This window comes from Crocodylus porosus, unplaced genomic scaffold (genome assembly GCF_001723895.1).
Source record: "Crocodylus porosus isolate Cpor-Errol unplaced genomic scaffold, CroPor_comp1, whole genome shotgun sequence".
NCBI classification, from domain to species: domain Eukaryota; kingdom Metazoa; phylum Chordata; order Crocodylia; family Crocodylidae; genus Crocodylus; species Crocodylus porosus.
In genome coordinates, this window is record NW_017728925.1 from 9,330,037 (window position 1) to 9,348,283 (window position 18,247).

An 18,247-nucleotide genomic window follows, 5' to 3' on the forward strand; every position below is an offset into this window, starting at 1 on the left:
CTGCACTTAGATCCAAAGTTCCAAAATTCAGTCCTCAGAAACACAGCAACTGGGGGCATCCTTACGTTTGCGCTGCAGAATTAGGGGCCCATTTTATGTCTGGATAGCACCCAGGACACATTACAATCCCCAGTCCACATGTTGCTATGCCAATTCAGGTTTTGCACCTCTACCCACATTTTTGGTGCAGCTCATAAGCTTCCTTGTACATCTCCAGAAAGGTCAAACTCTTCTTCAACAGAGTGGCAACAGCTCATTTCGCTTGTGTCGGTTTCCACAGGGTATATTTTTCACTGATCAAAAATTCCTTAGGGAAATCAAGGTGTGTCTGGAGATTTTAATAGCCCCACTGGCCATATCACTATTTGCAAGTGATGTAATAAATTCTTCCTCCTCTTGGTGGTACCTGCAACCACTGATTCATCCTTTCATTGCATCATTTCTCAAACTCCTCTGAAGTTGCCACCTTGCCTTTGGAAGCCAGTCCAAACGTCTGTGTTCATGTAGCCTATCGGTCCAAATAGAACAAGAGTTTTATTCCATGGAAAGTAAAACTGGCCAGTCCCACAACAAAGGCTTGCAGTTTATTGCTTCTCTCTTTCTTTTTAACGCTAGATATCAAATCAAATGCTCCCTCCTTACAAGGTGATCGAGAATTTCATATTCTCTTGCCATGGTGCTGTTTCATCTCCAAGAGGCCTTGAACCATTCCAGTTCTTCCCAGCCTATGTGTTTCTCTGGACAACTGAACTGTTGCTGTTCACTGTGCAAATATTTGTTTAACAACAGCGTGTAAAGGACACGATTCTACTTTTACTAAGGCAGGTAAAAATCAGAAGCAACTCTGCTGAGGTCAGTTGGCATAAAACTGGTATAAGAGTAGAATTTGACCCTTAAATTTTCCCCCAAAAAAGCCATGTAATCCATCATGAGAACAGCATTTTGACATGAGTCTTTATGGGAGCAAATCCGTTATGGGAGCAAAATGACATTGTTCTACAGCATGTTCATTCAGGACTTGAGGTACTTCCCACAACCTCTTCTAGCAGGCCAGTGTCAGCAAACTTTGCAACTATACAAAACTCTGGGGCTTTTGGTTGAATCAAGAGACTCTGTTTTTGACATTTCACCTGACTTCCTCATTCTGTGTGGGAAACTACTGTTTTGTTCTTTGTAGGGACTAGAGGAAACACTGCATGCAGTATGAATATGTGGGAGGGAGCCTCTCCCATGGCTGAGTTCCTGTCTTTCTAGACAAGAAAGTTTGAAATATTGAATTACTATTTCAGTATTCATTCAATATTCAATATTTCAGTACTCATTTAATATTTCAAACTTGAATATTAAATTCATTTTGTTTTCTTGCATGTTTGATCGGTGGTTTGTTGGTATTGAAAAGCTCACACCCTCCACTCTTTCACAGGGGGACAAAGGAGAACAAGGCCCAGAAGGGGAGAGAGGAGAAAAAGGTTCTGAAGGGCTGAAGGGGAAGGAGGGGCCTCCTGGATATCCCGGCATGACAGGTGTCCGAGTGAGTTTGAGAAACCAGTTTGCCTGTCTCTGTCTGTCTGTCCTTCACTTTCTTTCTACAGGGATGGTTACTTGTGCTCCAAAAACTTGCACTTGTTTCATTTTGTGTATCTAAAATAGTGTTAGCCCAGCAACATTTTGTGCATTCTGTCTCTGCATTCTGCTGCATTTGATTTTGAATCTGCAGTGGTGCTCCTTCCTCAAAGGAGCGATAAAAGCATTTGTATATTCATTCTAAACCTGTGCACACAAAATGATGATCATCTCAGTCATCGTGGGAGACAGAAGCCCCCAGCAATTCAAACATGGCACTCCACAGCGCAAGTTAAACAAGTGAAATCAAATCTTTGTGTTAACTTCAGTGAGCACCATTTTGAAGCGCAGGATGTTGAATACACAAGATGATGCAGGCGCTTTCAATCGAGCAGCTCCCGCAAGCCGCTCTAATTGAAGCACCCACCCCACAGCATGTGTAAAGACACCCACAGAGGTTTCACCAAGTCTGCGCTGACAACATGTCAATACCTGCGTTCTCTGAATTAGCATTTAGGAACAGTAGAGCATGATTTTAAAAGAAAGGTGCTTGTGTGACCTTGGCCAGGTGACTTAACTTCTCTGTGCTTCAGTTCCCCCATCTGTAAAATGGAGATGATACCACCTCTCTACCTCAAATGGAGCTCATATTCTGTGCAATGGGGACCACACAAGTTCTTAGCTAGATACCCCTGACTTAATGTCTAGAATTAGGACTGCTTGCAAATGTTTAAAAAACAAAACACATGAGCTTTACTGGAAGATGTAGCTTCAAGTGGGCTCTGCAGCATCTGATCAGGCACTTCAATAGGTCTTTTTGGCACTCTTAGCTAAAGATGATTCAATCAGCTATTAAATAAAAGCACCAAAAATGACACACTAAAGTGCTCAATCTATACAGATGTTGGGCAATCCAGTCCAGTAATGCACTGCCTCTTCTGGGTATGCACTGGGCTCAGCGCAAGAACGTGCCAAGTTTAAAGTAAAACATCTTTTTTTAACATCTGAAAGCAGTCTAGATGTTTAAAGGGTTTCACTCTGTTTCTGCAGTCTCTTATTCCCAACTCCTTGCCTATATTCAGTTGTTGTTCTTAACAATATAGATAACAAATGGGAGAAACTGGCAGGGAGAGAGTGCTGATTCCCACAGAAAAATCCTATTTGCATCTGGTTTAACTGGGGGTCTGACTTCATCATTACATAACAAAATAATCACAGCTGGCTCTGTGACCAGAGATGGGGCCAGAGGCACATGGGAGGATCTGAGCTGAAAGTTAGCTGATGGTGATAAATGAAGAACATAGTCCTCTGTCCAAATGAGGTGCAGGAAATGGAGCATAAAACAGTTCAGGATTGGGCTGTCTGTCCAGACTGGCCCAGAACAGAAGTCAGACACTCTTGTTTGCATTTCAAAGTAGGGTTTATTAAGCAGGTTTGTCAGCAATGCAATTTTCCTTTTTGTGGATTAAAGTCTGTCTGGGGTGTGGTGATGACTTTTGAGTTATCGTTCCTTAAGGAACTGGCACAGCCCCTTCAGTAATGCTAGCCAATCTGACCATCATTCCCAGGTGGTCTCTCGTCCTTGCACATTGTGTAAATCTGCCTCTTTTTGCAGCCAAAAAATATATTGGTTCCATCATTCATCACACCTCTCGACTGAACTAGTTCTGGTGTAGGTATATAATCAAGCTCTCTATTTTGAAAAGAACTGAGGTTTTGAGGTGTTGATATCTTTGAAGAGAGGAGGCAACTGTAGAGTCAAGTATCTGTGAGCACAGGTGGTGGCTGCTGCCTTGTTGCTGAAATATGTAGCTTCTCCTGATCCCTCCTGTGCCTGAGGTAGTGGAAGTCTGTGAGTAAAAGAAACTAGGTGTAGGTCAGATTTATGCTAATGTTATTTTGGGTCAAGGTTAAGATTGACACTGAGTTGACTGGAAATTTGAAATGTCTTAATATACCATCTTGTTGGCATTATACAGCACTATAATTGTGTAGTACTCACAAGACAAATGGGGCCCCACCGGTCCTGCCCCAAAGAGCTTGCAGTCTGAGCCCCTGATGGGTAACACACCCCTGCACCTACAAAGAGCGCTGTACAGGAGTGGGCATGTGGGTCCAAGCCCGCAACCCCTCACTCACAGAAGTAATCCTAGTAAGACAGAACATGCTAAGGCATGATAACAAATGCTGCAGTTTCACCTGTATTTCCAGGCTGGCATTGCTTGTTGCTCAGCATTGCTGCCTGCCTTCTGCATGCTCTTTCTTGGCTGGTTCACTTGTTTATACTCTGCATGTTTCTAAACTGGTACAAACACAAAAATCATGCAAGTCTTATTAAGTGATAGAGTCTAAAATATAGGTTATAGCACATTCCCACACTGCTTTTTGCCAAGTTGTGCCTGGGAACATGGTAACTTTTCTGGTTTATTTTTAAGAAAATGTTGATACAGTGAAGATGCCTGCCTCTACTTACTTTCACTTGCTTTTTACAGCAAGGCACCATAGAGCCTTCTAATATTTTTAATAACCATTTTTATATATCCCAGTCGTCAAAAACCAGGCAACTTTTATAGCAAGCCCAAACTACACAGAGTAGTAAACCTGCCTTAGCTAAACTATTGGTCCTTTTCTAGTTTATAGGCTGGCATTCCTGTTCCCAGCAGAGTAGGTTAAAGAGGCAGGTCCTCTGACAGAAGTTCTCTCTCCCCCAACTTTTCTTACTAGCAAGCTTTTTTTATTAATGTCTCATACAGAAAATGCACAATATCTATCAGGTCCCTCCTCCACTCTCCACCATAATAGAGTTTAGAAAACCAACAGCATATGCCAGCAGAGATAACAGTGATCCCACTGCAAATCCTCGGTTTGAAATGAGGTGGAATAAAAACAAATATTTGGGCCTTCCATTATTAGAGGGCTGCCACAACAGCCAGCTCACACAGCCTGCTACAGTATGAAGCAGAAAAGGGCAATTTGCAGATATTGCAAAAGGTTCAGGAAAAGTTCATCAGAAAAATCTCATAAGACTATTAACACCTAAATCCTTTCTTGGACAGTCTCACAAAAAATCTCTGCAAATTTTTAAACTAGAGTCAGCAAAGAAACTTAATGGCGGGGAAGAGAATGAGAATGCATGTATTTTACACACACAGTGCAGGGGTTGTTGCATGTACACAACACAAGCTGCATGCATTAAATAGACTATCAGAAATGGCTTAACTGATATTTTAGCTTGATTTTATGATGGGCATTGTGCCAGAAACCTAAGAAACAGTTGCTGCTGGTACTTTATATTTCACCCTGCCACTAGTGCTGGTAGAACCGTTAGTGGTGGTTCCACGTTAGTATTTATTGCAACAAAGCTACAAAACCCGTCAGGAGCTCCTGTTGCACAAGAACTTTCTGTCCCACATAACTCCTGCATAATGATTGCATTCATGTATCTAGATGTGAAAAGAGATATTGGTCCCCACAGACGGCAAGCAATGAGGGTCACCAAGAATGTGTCATAATGGCAGCTTTGTAGGTCGTAAAGCCAGAAGGACCATTAGAACTTTTTCCCCGACCTCTGCTATACCATGACCATGATCTTTCATCCCAAAGTCCACGCATCAAGCCAATATCTTATGATTGAGCCAGAGCATGTTTATTTTAGCAAGACATCCAATGGTAAGTTAAAGTTCTTCTGTGAAAGGCATGTTTTCACTAGGAACTAGGCCTAAAACTGCCAAACTCATTTTACCTGTCAAGTAAAGCCCTTCAGATGCAATCATCTTTTGGTCAGCATGAACAGTATTATTCCACTCAAAGGAGATTTATTTAATCCTCCATGGTAATACTTTCTGATTCTGGTTTAATCAGGAACATAATTTTATTGCCAGAGCCTCATATCACCCTCACCGTAGTTCTAATGAACTTTAACCCCTACTGAACACTACATAAATAACAAAAGACCCAAAAAACAATGACAGAGCTGTGAATGTTACCGTGGGGACACCCACAACCTGCCTCCATTTTCTTTCTCTATCTCTGAATTGCATTATTTCTGTGGATTGGTAAGTGCTTGTTTCAGCGGTTTGCCTGTCTGAGTCTACATTGCTGCATGCCTGTTTTAGAGAAGAGGAGGAGTTTCAGAGAACTGAGGTTTGGATGACCCAGGATGGTCAGCCCTTGTGTTAAAGTCTTTATTTTAACCATATCAGCAGTTCTGTAATATTTCACAGGTGTTAGATTAGGAAAGGAGCAAAGTTACCATTGGTATAGGGCAGTAGTATCACTGCACTTCTGCTGCACAATCACTGGCTGGATGTCGTGTAACCTAACGGGGTAGTGGAATAACCTTGCAGGTTTGTACATCTCTTCCTACCCCTGCTCTTGTGTTCTTTTATGCATCTCTGTACTGGAACCTTTGGCTGGTTTCTTCTTTCCTCTAATGCATACCTACTGCATCTTGCTGACTCCCTTCTGCACTCAGTGATTTGAGCCCAGGTCCTTGCTCATTTTGTCTAACAGGATCCCTGGCTTGTTTGAGCTGTATGAAGCTGATACTATATCTTTATTCAGTTGTTTGAGCTTTGGCAGCTAGAGAAGAGGTGCCCAAGTGACTGGTCTGGGTACAATAAGTTGGCTCAGAGGTGAACAAAGCAAGTGCAGCAATAGCATCCGCTGGCAGGGTCAGAGACTCCATTTGTGTTTTCAGCTGAGCAAAGGAATCTCTGCGATCCATGGCCCCTCTGAAATCAGGGGTGAGGCAATCTGATTATCACTGTAGGGCAAAAATGTGGTTTTCTGGAATTTGGTACCAATGCATCTGCCATCCCCATGACTGTAATAGGTGACTTGTATGTCTCTGCCCCAAGAGCAAGAAAAAAACATTGTGAGAGGGCAGCATGCACTCACTCCAAATCCCTGTTGTGTATTGATAAGAATATAGAAAGTGCCATGCTGAGTCAGACCAATGGTCCATCTAACCCGGTATCCCACCTCCAGGTGGATGCAATAGAGGTGGAGCAGTGAGCCAGAAATCTATAGGGTGATCTATCTCCTATTCAGTATCCTACTTGGCATCCACCACTATTGGTTTAGAGATGGCAGAGGAAACATCTCCAGCTGTTCTGTTCAATAATCATTAACAGACCTACAAATTACCCAGTCCCTTTTTGAACCTATGTCATCTGCTTCCATCACCTCCTATGGCAATGAACCCCACAAGGTAACAATGTGTTGATTTTAAAAAAGTACTTTTTCATGTTAATTTGAAACCTGACACCTACTAATTTCAGCAGGTGCCCCTTAGTTCTAGTATTTTGGGGCTTGGTGAACAACAGTTCCCTATTCACTTGGTCTACGGCCTTCTTGATTTTATAAACCACTATCTTATATCCCCCCCCCCGCCTTTCTTCTCCTTTCCAAACTGAAGAGTCTTAGCATGTTTAGTCCCTATGCCAACTGCTCCATGCCGCTGATCATTTTGGTTGCTCTTCTCTGTACCTTTTCTAATTCCACTACATCCTTTTTCAGATGCGAGGACCAGAGCTGTGCACAAGTGTTCAAGATCAGGGTGCACCATGAATTTTTAATAATGACATGATGTTCTCCGTTTTGTTTTCAGTTCCCTCTTTAATGAAGCTCGACATTTTATTAGCTTTTTTTGGTCACCACTGCATGTGGAGTTGACAGTTTTAGAGAACTATTATATTTACTGGAATACAAAATCAGGTGTTTTCCCCCTATCAGCATGCCGGGGGAGGGGGGGAAGCCCCTCATCTTACATTCACATACAAGGAAACCTCATTAAGTTCATTGTCTATCATGAAACTGCTGCCAAAAGCAGCGTGTGCTTAATAATGGAAACTAACTATGATTGTGATTAAGTGTAGCCAACACTGAGCATGACTATAAAACATATGGCCCATATTTTTATTTATTTATATCTCTCTCTCAATGTCACAGTACTTCTACCAAAAGTGTCCTGTGGCCGCTATGGCTTACCTGACACTCCAAAGCATATCACTACCATTACACTATTCGCATTCCCATCACAATATCAACACAATGCACCTGCATGTCTGCCACCATCACCCTTCTGAAAAAGATACACAGTAGTATCCATTGTGCACAGTCCCCCTCAGTGCCAATTCTTTCAGGTCATGGTGAGCCACTGTATTGTATACAGTCTGACTACCTCTTCATTCCTACAGCTGAGCTGTGCCTTTCTTTCCCATTTCCCATGATTCTTATTTCTTCAGTAGCCTTAAATGCCTGTCAAACACCACCGAACAAGGCCCCAAACAGTTCACCCAGAATACCTGTTACCCCTCTCTCAGCTTGTCACATATTAGTGTGGCCCCACCCTCCATGAGGTGGCCAGACCAGGTTGCCCTGTGCCTCATCTGCATATACATTTTTGGAGGATCCCAGGAGTCATGACAAGAACACCTGGTTCCAGTTATGAGTGGGGGGTGCTAATTAGCACATGAATACTTTGCGGGGGGGTGGTATCTGGGGTATGCACACATGCTGAGCAGTGCCAAGCTTTGAAGTTGAGGGAGGGGGGTAGAGGACAAGGGGCCACCTGTTCCCCTCAGATTTATCTTCCCTGCTGTAGAGATGGGAGGGGGACAAATTCAAGGCAGACTTCCAATAATTAGATCCTATACCTTTTCCATATATAGAATTTAATTACTGGGGGGGTCTTCTTATATTTCAGTAAATATGGTATCTACAATGACTCAAAGGTCTCTTTTCTGAGTCATAACAGCTAGTTCAGAATCCAACATTGTGCCTGTATAGCTGAGGTTACTTTTCTCCAGGTGCATTACTTTGTACTCGTTGACATCTGCCAGTTTGCTGCCCATTCACTTAGCTTGGTGAGATCTTTCTGCAGATCCTCTCCATCAACTTGGGGCTTGACCATCCAGAATGATTTGGTATCATCTGAAAACTTGTAGATTTCACTAATGTGCTCCCATTTTCACGCCAATGATGAAAATGTTGAACACAACTGGGACAAGCACATTTCCCTGCAGAACCCTACTTTTGACCTCTCTCCATTCTGAAAAAGGACCATTTAGCCCAACCATTTGCTTCCTCTCTTAACCAGATCTCAGTCCACAAAAGGACTTTTCTTCTCGTTTCAAGGCAGTGCAGTTTCTTTAAAAGCCGTTGGCGAGGAAACTTGTTGAAAGCTTTTTTGAAACTCCAAATATATTATGTCCACTGGACGCCCCTTGACCACAGGCTTGAAAACTCCAGCAGATTGGCGAGGCAGGATTTCCCTTTGCAAAACCATGTTGAGTCTTTCCCAGCAAATCACATTTGTCCGTGTGACTGCTGATTTTATTCTTTATTATAGATTCCACCAACTTGCCTGGGATGGAAGTGAAACCGTGCCCTAGTCTGTAGTTCCCAGGATCATCTCTGGAGCCCTTTTTGAAGAGGGGTGTTAGGTTGGCAGCTCACCCGTCTTCTGGCACAGAGGCTGTTTGCAACCAAAGGTTAAGATACTATTGCCAGCATTTCTGCGGTTTCACCTTTGAGTTCCTTCAAAACACTCAGGTGAACGCCATCCGGTCCTGGTGACTTATTCTGCTCCTTATAACTGAGGTTGAGCTGAACCAACAGTTGAAATCACCATTATATAACAGGAACAGCAGCAGCTTGCCAGGAATAGGACATGAAGAGCCAGCAGCTGAGAGTAACCCCTCTCAACTAAAATATTTCTCTGTAAGCCTCCTCTATTTTCATTCTGCAAAGAATCCAGCATTTCAGCTTCTTCCCTCTGAGAACAACTAATCAGCCAGTGGCTGTGTGAAGGGCCAAGCCAATTGGCAAGAATATGGTAGTGGATTTCCAGCTGCTCTCCATATCTGAGCACTGTGGTTTTCGTAATGTGCTGGTCTTCGTACAAGTCGGATATCTGATAGCAGGGGTTTTACAATTCCAGGAAAGTAATTGTAGAGCACAAAAGGTAATGAAAATACGCCATGCTCTAAAACAAGAAAATCCCTCATTTTACAGCAAGATGGGGAGCTAAATCTTCTCTCTTTAGACTTCTCTGCTTTTAAGCTTAAATTATATCTGTAGTGTCATTTGCAGCCATGTCACAGATAAGAAAGCCCATGAGCCAGATCCTCTACCAGTGTAAATGGTCACAACTCCATTGCATTAGCTGAAGATCTGGCTTGATGCATCATCACTGCCGTCTCCCGGCCTGGTGCAGGGGATCTAGATAAGTGAGCAAAACAGAGGAGCTCTAGGGACTGGTAAATGTCTTCTTAGTACAACCGTGTGACAAGGCCTGGGGCCTGCACAACTTTGTCTCCTTGGCAAGGGCCCTCAAAAGTGTAGGAGGGAGGATAATAAAGCAGGGCTGGACTGAAGGTCTGTTCAGTTTTTCAGGGGAAGTACACAGGAAACTCAGTGCGTTGCAAAGGGACAGTACAAGGCCACTGCACCAACTGAGCCCTTGAGGAAGTTGTCAGTGGGGCTGCACTGGTTCTGGCTCCAGCTGCCTACATGGGTGTGAATTAGACTTTAAGACTGCCTACTTAAAGCATCAACATGGAATCAGTCTTTGAGCAGCAAGAGCTCCCAATAAGTGGCCCTACCATTGGGTTTTGTTGCAAGCTAAGAATGGGGGGGGAGTTAATTTCCTTTTGTGCTAAACCTTCTTGTTATCTTCTTTTGTGGTCAACCAATCTAACTCTTCACTCACCATAGGAAGTGAGAAACAGCTGACATTGCCATATGAGCTAAACGGCATCTGACCAATTTCAAATAGTGTGGCTCTTAATTGCAGTTCTACAATCTCTTCTCCTTTTAACTCAAGGGGTCAGTGCTCAGAGAACCTCTGCTTTCTGTAAAGCGTAGGGTTGGCAAGCTGGTCAACTGACCAGTTAAAATATTGTCAGTTGACTGCATATATTTTTAAAAGATTATACATTTTTTACCAAAAAAACCCTACCATTTTCTGTAGTTTTCTTGACAGGAATATATTTTTTTTTTTACACATTTCGTAACTAGAAAATGGTTACTTTTTCTGTGTATTATTTGGACTTATTGGCAATTTTTGACAAGTTAATTGACCAAACTTCTTTTGATCAACCCTAGTAAAGCACAAAAACTGTCTCTCTTGAACAAAATGGTTCTTGTACTACTCTCTATAGCCCATACAAAAGAGAACATTTCAACTTGGACAGTGATAGACGCTGTGGGAAGTAAGCATGGGGTCACTCACTCTTACCAAACGATCCACAATATAGAAAACATGGAGTGTGGTGGCAAAAAGGAGGATTGCTGAAAAGACCAACTTCAGACAGCTCATGGAGCGGCTCCGCAACAACGGTAGCCAGCTTTTATGCAGTGCTTTTCATCAGTACACCTCATGTTTCACTGTAAAGGTCACTACCATTATCCCCATTTTGCAGATGGGAAAACAGAGAGGTGAAATGATGTGCCCAATGTCATCCAGCGGATTAGTGGCAGAGAGTAGACTGCAAGGCCCGGGAGTCCCAGTCAGTTCTCGATGCTGTTGAAACTTCTAAATATCCTTGCTAAAATGGATGCAAAGCAGCAAACCACTGCTCAGTTCAACAAAGCACATAAGCATGCACTCATATCACATTGAAATCAAAGGGAGTTAAATGTATGCTTGAAGCTGAACACATAGTTCTTAGTTTTGAATGTAGTTAGTTTGCTGAATCAGGGCCTGAGTGATTGAATCTCTGTGGTTTCAACCCACAGGCATTTCTCTCCCTCTCGTTCTGCAAACCGTGTTGCAGTCCACATGCACTTCCAAATTATGCTACAAAGAGCCCTCTCCCACTCCCACTACAATAGCCAAGGCAACTCTGAAGGCACCGGTTTGGTCTCTGATCAGGAACTGTAAACAGTTGTATTTTAATAGGGTGCGTGTGTTGGGTTTTTTTAGTCTGCTATTTTGGTACTTGTGACTCAGCCTGTCAAATCCATTGTAACCTTCGTGGAATCTAATCCCCTCCAAGCAGCAGGATCCTGCGGTGATTCACAGCGTTCTCCCAGAAATCCCCGGGGGCAGTCCATCGCCACTGCTCACAAGTTGAGACTGATCAGCCTTCTGCAGCTGAGAGGGGCCAATTGCCTCCATCAAAGAATTAGCCAGCTCTGCTTGGGCTTTTTGCTGCTCAGGGCCACAGCCGCTCCCAGCTGGTCTTCGTTTAGAGTTAATAGGAACTGAAATGAGCCAGAATTTGAAATAAATCCCATTTACTTGGCAGAGCCTCTTTCCTGACTCAGACGAAGGAGACGCACTCTTTCTCTTGCCTTACAGCTATTCCAAGATCCCCTCCTTATTGAGAGACAGGATTTTATTCCCTTCCTCTTCCACAACCCCAGGGCATTCATGTCCTTCAGAAGGAAGGCATTAACCCCTCGTGCTTTGAAAAAAATTACCCACGCAGTCCTAACAGTGGCAAATGAGAGTCATGCTCTTCTCCCCACCCTCCCCCCATCTTTCAACATAAAAGGGCTGATTCTTACAATGGTTCTGGTGCTGCTTTGCATGAAAGCTTCACAGTTCAGTACATAGTAATGCTCTGCACTTCTCCCACATCTTCTGTCCAGCTACTAACCATGACTAGCTGCCACCCTCTCCCGTAAACAAGTCTCACTCTCCCAACCGAGGGAAATGGAAGTAGAGAGCAGTGAAAAGACTTGCCCAGGCCACACAAGAAGTCGGTGGCGGGGCCGAGAATCAAGCCCAGCAATTACACTACAAGCCCATCGTTCTGCCTACCGGGGCACACCGCTGCCCTAAGACGGACACTGTCGACCACAAAGATACTCCTGCAGTTAACTTCAGAAATCACATCACATGTTTACAGTACAGAGGACATGCCATTCTGTCATTTTACACTAGGACTTTAGGATCTCAGCAAAAAAATAACTCCATTCAGATGCACATTCCCAGTGCAGGAAACCAATAGTTGTGTATTTCACCTGAATATGGGCTTGGGATTTAAAATGTAAGTACAGCTGAGAACTTCTGCAGAATCTGAGGAGTTGGGTTCTGAGGTTTTGGTTGGAGTTGCATGTTTCAAGCTGAATAATTTGACTTAAGTGGATATCACAGTAGTGGTCCCAGTTGCCGCCTTGCAGCTGGAGTTTTAGCTCTTCTTATAGGATCTTTCATTGCATTTTTCATTTACTTACTGCCAGTGATCTCAGCCTGGGCTCTTCACCCCACTTTCCAGTTATGGCAAACAGCCCCTTGCTGCTTCCCAACCCTCTAAACCTTGAAGAACAGCAGCATCTTTTTTTCCCCACATCCATTCATGAGCTCCTCCTCTTCCAAACTACTGCTAGACAGAGGTTATAAAATGTGTTTCTTATAAATTTGAAACATTTATGGCTTCAAGAGCCCCATCCCAATAATCCCACTAATTTCCTGAGTGCTTGTTGACTGTCCTGTATAGGGGGAAAGCTTCTCTCAATCAAAGCTTTCTCTCAATCAAAGTTTATTAAATGGTAGTCCTCATATGGAGACATTGCTGAGCAGTAGGAAATGATAGGGGGCTTTTTCATTTTCCTTTATAGGAACCGGCTGGCCAGGTCCTTTAACAGTATGGGCATGGGTCATACTATGGTTCCTCCATTTCATGTCTTTCTTGCTAGCATTATTGCAACTTTAGTTTCTTTCTGCCTTCCTATACCCCTTGAATCCCCCCTCAGTTCCAGCATCTCATACTTCCCTCTGTTCATGGCTGCATCTTTTACTACAGAAGTCACATTCTGATTTCCTTCTCTTTGAATGCCTGATTTCTAATTAGAGGAAGTCACCCTGCAGCTTCTATTCAATGGGAACGGGAGCTGCCTAAGACTGATGCATGGGATTTAGTAGAGTGTGGCATCCAGATAAAACTGCTTTTTAAGACCAAACTGAATGTTCCTAATAGCTATTTCCTTCATAGCTGCATTGTTTTGGAAAGGTCAGGGGCATCTGCATGTGAACTACTGAATACTTGCAGTTCTCGCTGGATTATGATGATCCAGTCAGGCCAGCTAGATCATATCTTCATTAAGGCTTGCTGTGGATCTATGTCCACATGGGCATCTATACACGTGCTCCAGGGTGGAGGTGGGGGGGAGGGAGGAGTTAATTAAAGCAGTTCCAGGAGCTGATCTAATTAAAACGCCTGCAGTGTCTCATGTTTTCAGTGTCCCACACTTCAAAATGGCAGCATGGGCACTTGAACTAAACCTCGTTTGACGAGCTTGAATTAAAGCACCCCCACCGTCCATTTTGAAGTGCGGGGTCACTGAATAGGCATGACATGGAGACTTCCAGACAACTTGATTAATCATGCTAATTAGCCTGCGTCACAGCAGGCATCCAGCATATGTCTAGGTGCCCCATGTGCTTAAACTGCTGGGAAGTTTGTATTCAGATCCTAATGTCCTGTTTCATTTGGCCTCTTATCAATGTCAGAGTGTTTCCATTCTTGGTAGCTGACCTTGACACCATGTGTGTAACGGTCTTGTGCTGCTGAGCCCTATTGACTCTAATGCAAATATCATTTTTATCGTGGAGAATATACACATTTGCTCCTAACAGCACATGGACAGCAGGCCAAAAACAAGGGAACCACTGATGTCTATGCTGTCTATTCTCTCGTTGGCTGAGGGAACTCAAATAGACCGCAACCATAAATAAAACGTTTCCAGATGCTGACGGAAAATGTACAAAGTGAATCACAACTTGATGTCTGATTGCATACCTGAGACCAGTTGTGCTCAATGTTTGAGCTCCATGGGCTGGATGAGTGGCAATACCCAGATACTGGCCACATGCATACCTGCATACCCAGATCAGGCCTCATGCCACCCCTGCCCTATGGGGCTCCCCAATGGGTCTGCAAATTTGGCAGCAGGGGAGTGGTTAGCACTCCCCGCCACCACACTTTTGGACCCATGGGGAACCTTGTGAGATAGATGAAAATGTGGCGCACAGATTAAGGATTGAGCACCTCTGCCTTAGACTATGTTATATACCTGAATGCGGGGAGAGGTGGGGTTGGAGAAGATGCCAACAGGGGCAAGAAGAGAAAGCTGAGTTCAGAGTTGTGAAACAGAAGAGTCTTGGGCCTGTTGGTACAGGCACCGTTCTCCACCTTTGGAAGGGTCCTTGGAACTTCACAGACTCCAGAGATCACCAAAAGTTTCTAGATAGGTGGGTTAAGCAACTGCCTCAGTTGCCTATGTAAAGTAAAGGCACCATATAAGACAGGCTATGTTCTCTTGAAGGAAAGAAGTGGGAAACCCCTTGAGAAAAATGATGGAGTGAAGCTTGTGAAGGAATAACTGGATGGTATAGACCGTGGGAAGTTACCAGAGTTTAGAGAATCTTAAACAGAGTTAATGACAACTTAGCTGTTGTGAAGAGCAAAGAAAGGAGATGCCTTGTTCAGAAAAGTCAGGAACCCTCAAACACTGAAGCACAAGGCAATGGGATTGAATGTTGCTCAGGGTAGTTTGAGAAAGGACCAAAAGTTTCTGATGAGGTGAAGGACGTTGATGGACAGGAATAGACGAAACCCTGAAACCAGAACATTTGCTTCCTACTGTTAAGCCTAGTGGAGATGCCATTGCAAAATGAAAAATGCTGTTTGTCCAGAGGCAAGGCACATGACCCAAGTGTCTCAAAACAGGACTCAAATGGCGCATTAGTCTGTGGTGGCTGAATTTCACCTCCCATCTGTAGAGTTGTTAAGGACCTACTGTCCTTGTGGTGCAGAGATTTAATGTCATGGGGGTTTTTGCCCCCTTTTCAGATTTTGCTTTATTTGCATTTCATGCAAGAAATACAACTCTTGTTGACAATGCCATTGGCAGTTAAAAACATTCCCCTTTGCTTGAGAACTAGTTCATCTGCACTAGAAAATAAGCCCTTTTTCCCTCATTAGGAAAGTATCTCATACCTTTAAAAAATATTCCTGAAATATAGGTCCTTTCTCAAACTTGTAATGAAATTGCAAATGAGCAACACAGCATGGTAAATTTTTGCTTAAACAAATATTGTTGCATACCTAATGGCGTGTGGCTTTATGTTTAAAAATGCTGCTTTCCCACTGTCTCTGGCCACAAGTACCATCTTCTCCTGGAGTTGCTGGCATGATATATTTTATTACTGGTTTGATAAACAGTACAGTGTATAAAGAGATATTGCTCTTTTATAAATAATCCCACTTGAGGAGGAAGCTTGGAAAGAAGATTTGTTTTCTTAGCAGGATACCCAAAGTACACACCAAAATGTGTACAAACCTCCTCAAAGAATAAAGAGCATCAAGTGTTTAGTGTCTTGGCTCCCACAGTCATCTGATTCCCATCCAGCAAAAAGAACTTAAAGTGAATTTCTCTTATGTACGGGCTTTTCTATAGTGCCCTTCACTGTAGTCTTCAGTAAAGAGGGCAGTAGCTAAGAAAACCTACACCAACAAACCACAAGAGGTAGCAAGAAAAACTAGACTCCCATTTGGGAGACTTTCAGACGCAGTAGTACCAGGCTTCCACAATATTTTCTCACATGGTTTGATACAAACCCTGATTTTTCCAAAAAGAGTACATGAACACTTCAGGGGTCTGGGTGCCCCGCAGAGTATCTACACCAACACTCAACTACAACCAGACCATGGAGAGCCAGCCTACCAACTCCTGCTTCTTTCTGTCATCTTGTTCCCCAGAACTAATCATTTGCTTTAAACAAAAAAGAAAGTCCACAGTTGTTCCAATTACTGAGAGATCCTCTAAAAAGTGAACTCAGGACAGCAATTTCTGCATTTACAGAACCTAAAGCAGTAGTTGAAAGACAAGAGCTGCTCAGTATGTCTTGCTGGTTTCTAACTTGCATGCCCAATGACAATACTTTCTAAATCATAGAAACTTAGGGTTGGGAGGGACCTCAGGAGGTCATCTAAGTCCAACCCCCTGCTCAAAGTAGGACCAGCTATAACTATATTCTCCCAGCCAAGGCTTTGTCTAGCCAGGTCTTAAAAACCTCCCAGGATGAAGATTAAACCACCTCTCTGGGTTCCAGCGTTTTACTACCTTCCTTGTGAGAAAGTTTTTCCTAATATCAAACCTAAACTCTCCTTGCTGCCACTTGAGACCATTGCTCCTTGTCCTGTCATCTGCCACCACGGAGAATGGTCCAGCTCCATCCTCTTTGGAAACACCCTTCAGGGAGTTGAAGGCTGCTGTTAAATCTCCCCTCAGTCTTCTTTTCTCCAGACTAAATAAGCCCAGTTCCCTCAGCTTGTCCTCGTAAATGATGCCCCCCACCCCTCACCATTTTCACTTCCCTCCCCTGGACTCCCCAATTTGTCTACATCCTTTCTGTTGTGCGGGTCCCAAAACTGGACATAGTACTCCAGATGTGGCCTCACCAGGGCCAAATAAAAGGGAATAATCACTTCCCTCAACCTGCTGGCAATGCTCCTACTTTCTGCAGAGCTGCTATTTAGCTGGTCAGTCCCCAGCCTGTACTAGTGCGTGGGATTGTTCCATCCTAGTGCAGGATTTTGCACTTCTCCTTATTGAACCTCATGGGTGTGTCCAGAGGAGCATGCTCATGCGGCCCTCCAGACCGCACGTGCTGCACATTCAGGCTTTCATTGTGCTGCTGATTTGCAGCGTGGCAGGTTTTTTTAACACCGGGAGATCCTGGGGCCAAAAAAACCCGCACCTGAAAAAAGTGGGATGATGGCAGCATGCACTACCTGAAACCAGAGCCTGGCTGGCCAGAGCCAGGCACAGTGGCACGTAGTTGTGCCACTGTTTGCCCCCGAGGAAGTGCATGGCCACATTCATCTTTCTATGATCTTTTGAGGTCCCTTCCAGCCCTAATGTCTATGAAATCTAGACACACCCTATAAGATCTCTTTTGGTCCACCATCAACACCATGAAAAGTTTTACAGATTGTCCAAACATCTCAGGTCTGCTGATATGGCTCAGTCAGTTAGGAGAGTGAAGAGAAATTACACATTGGCCCAAAAGAGCTGTGCCAGCAAAAGCCCCAGTGTAGAGGCAGATAGCAGCAACAAAGTCCTCTGGCTGAGGTAGCTCCTGCCAGTCAGGGAGCTGATGGAAACTATACAGTTATAAGTTGTGCCTCCACTCGGGTTAGTGCCAGTACAGCACTTTTGGCACATCTGTACTAGCAAAACTTTTCAAGAGCAGACCAGGCCAATGAACAGAATGCAAGAATTATGTAAAATCTGCATGATCTCAGCGAGGACTCATTTAGGATCACTGTCAAGTGGGCCTGGGAGACACGGCCAGTTGTTTTTTCCCCCAGTTACAAAGGAGCCAGGCCCAAGCTGCTTATCAACACCTGTTGGGACATCTGAGCTATCATTGCCTGAGGATGATGTCAATGCCCAGCGGGCCATGTGAGCCTTACTGGGGAAGCCAAGCACACAGCCCCCGGATGTACTTCAACACAATTAAGAGGAACCTGATCCCTGGACACCAGAGGACACGGCAGCTCAAATTCTGAACATTACAAAATGTCCTTCGAAGCCGTGCCTCGTGTGGGCAGAGCTTATTTCGTGAACAAGGCTTGCAAGAGTATCATTACCTTCTCCTAATGTGAGTCCTGCAATACCAGGTTTTTGGTATCCAACACATTAAATGTGGCACTAGTTTGAT

General features: G+C 43.8%; 1 protein-coding gene across 1 annotated transcript in view; it reads left to right on the plus strand.

Annotated features, from left to right (window-relative positions):
* The window catches only part of COL27A1 (collagen type XXVII alpha 1 chain), a 215,874-nt gene that overhangs the window by 159,158 nt on the left and 38,469 nt on the right, over positions 1-18,247 (plus strand). Inside the window, exon 36 of the mRNA XM_019540657.1 lies at positions 1,424-1,531. Within this exon, the coding sequence (XP_019396202.1) occupies positions 1,424-1,531 (108 nt within the window). The remainder of the gene's footprint in view (positions 1-1,423; positions 1,532-18,247) is intronic.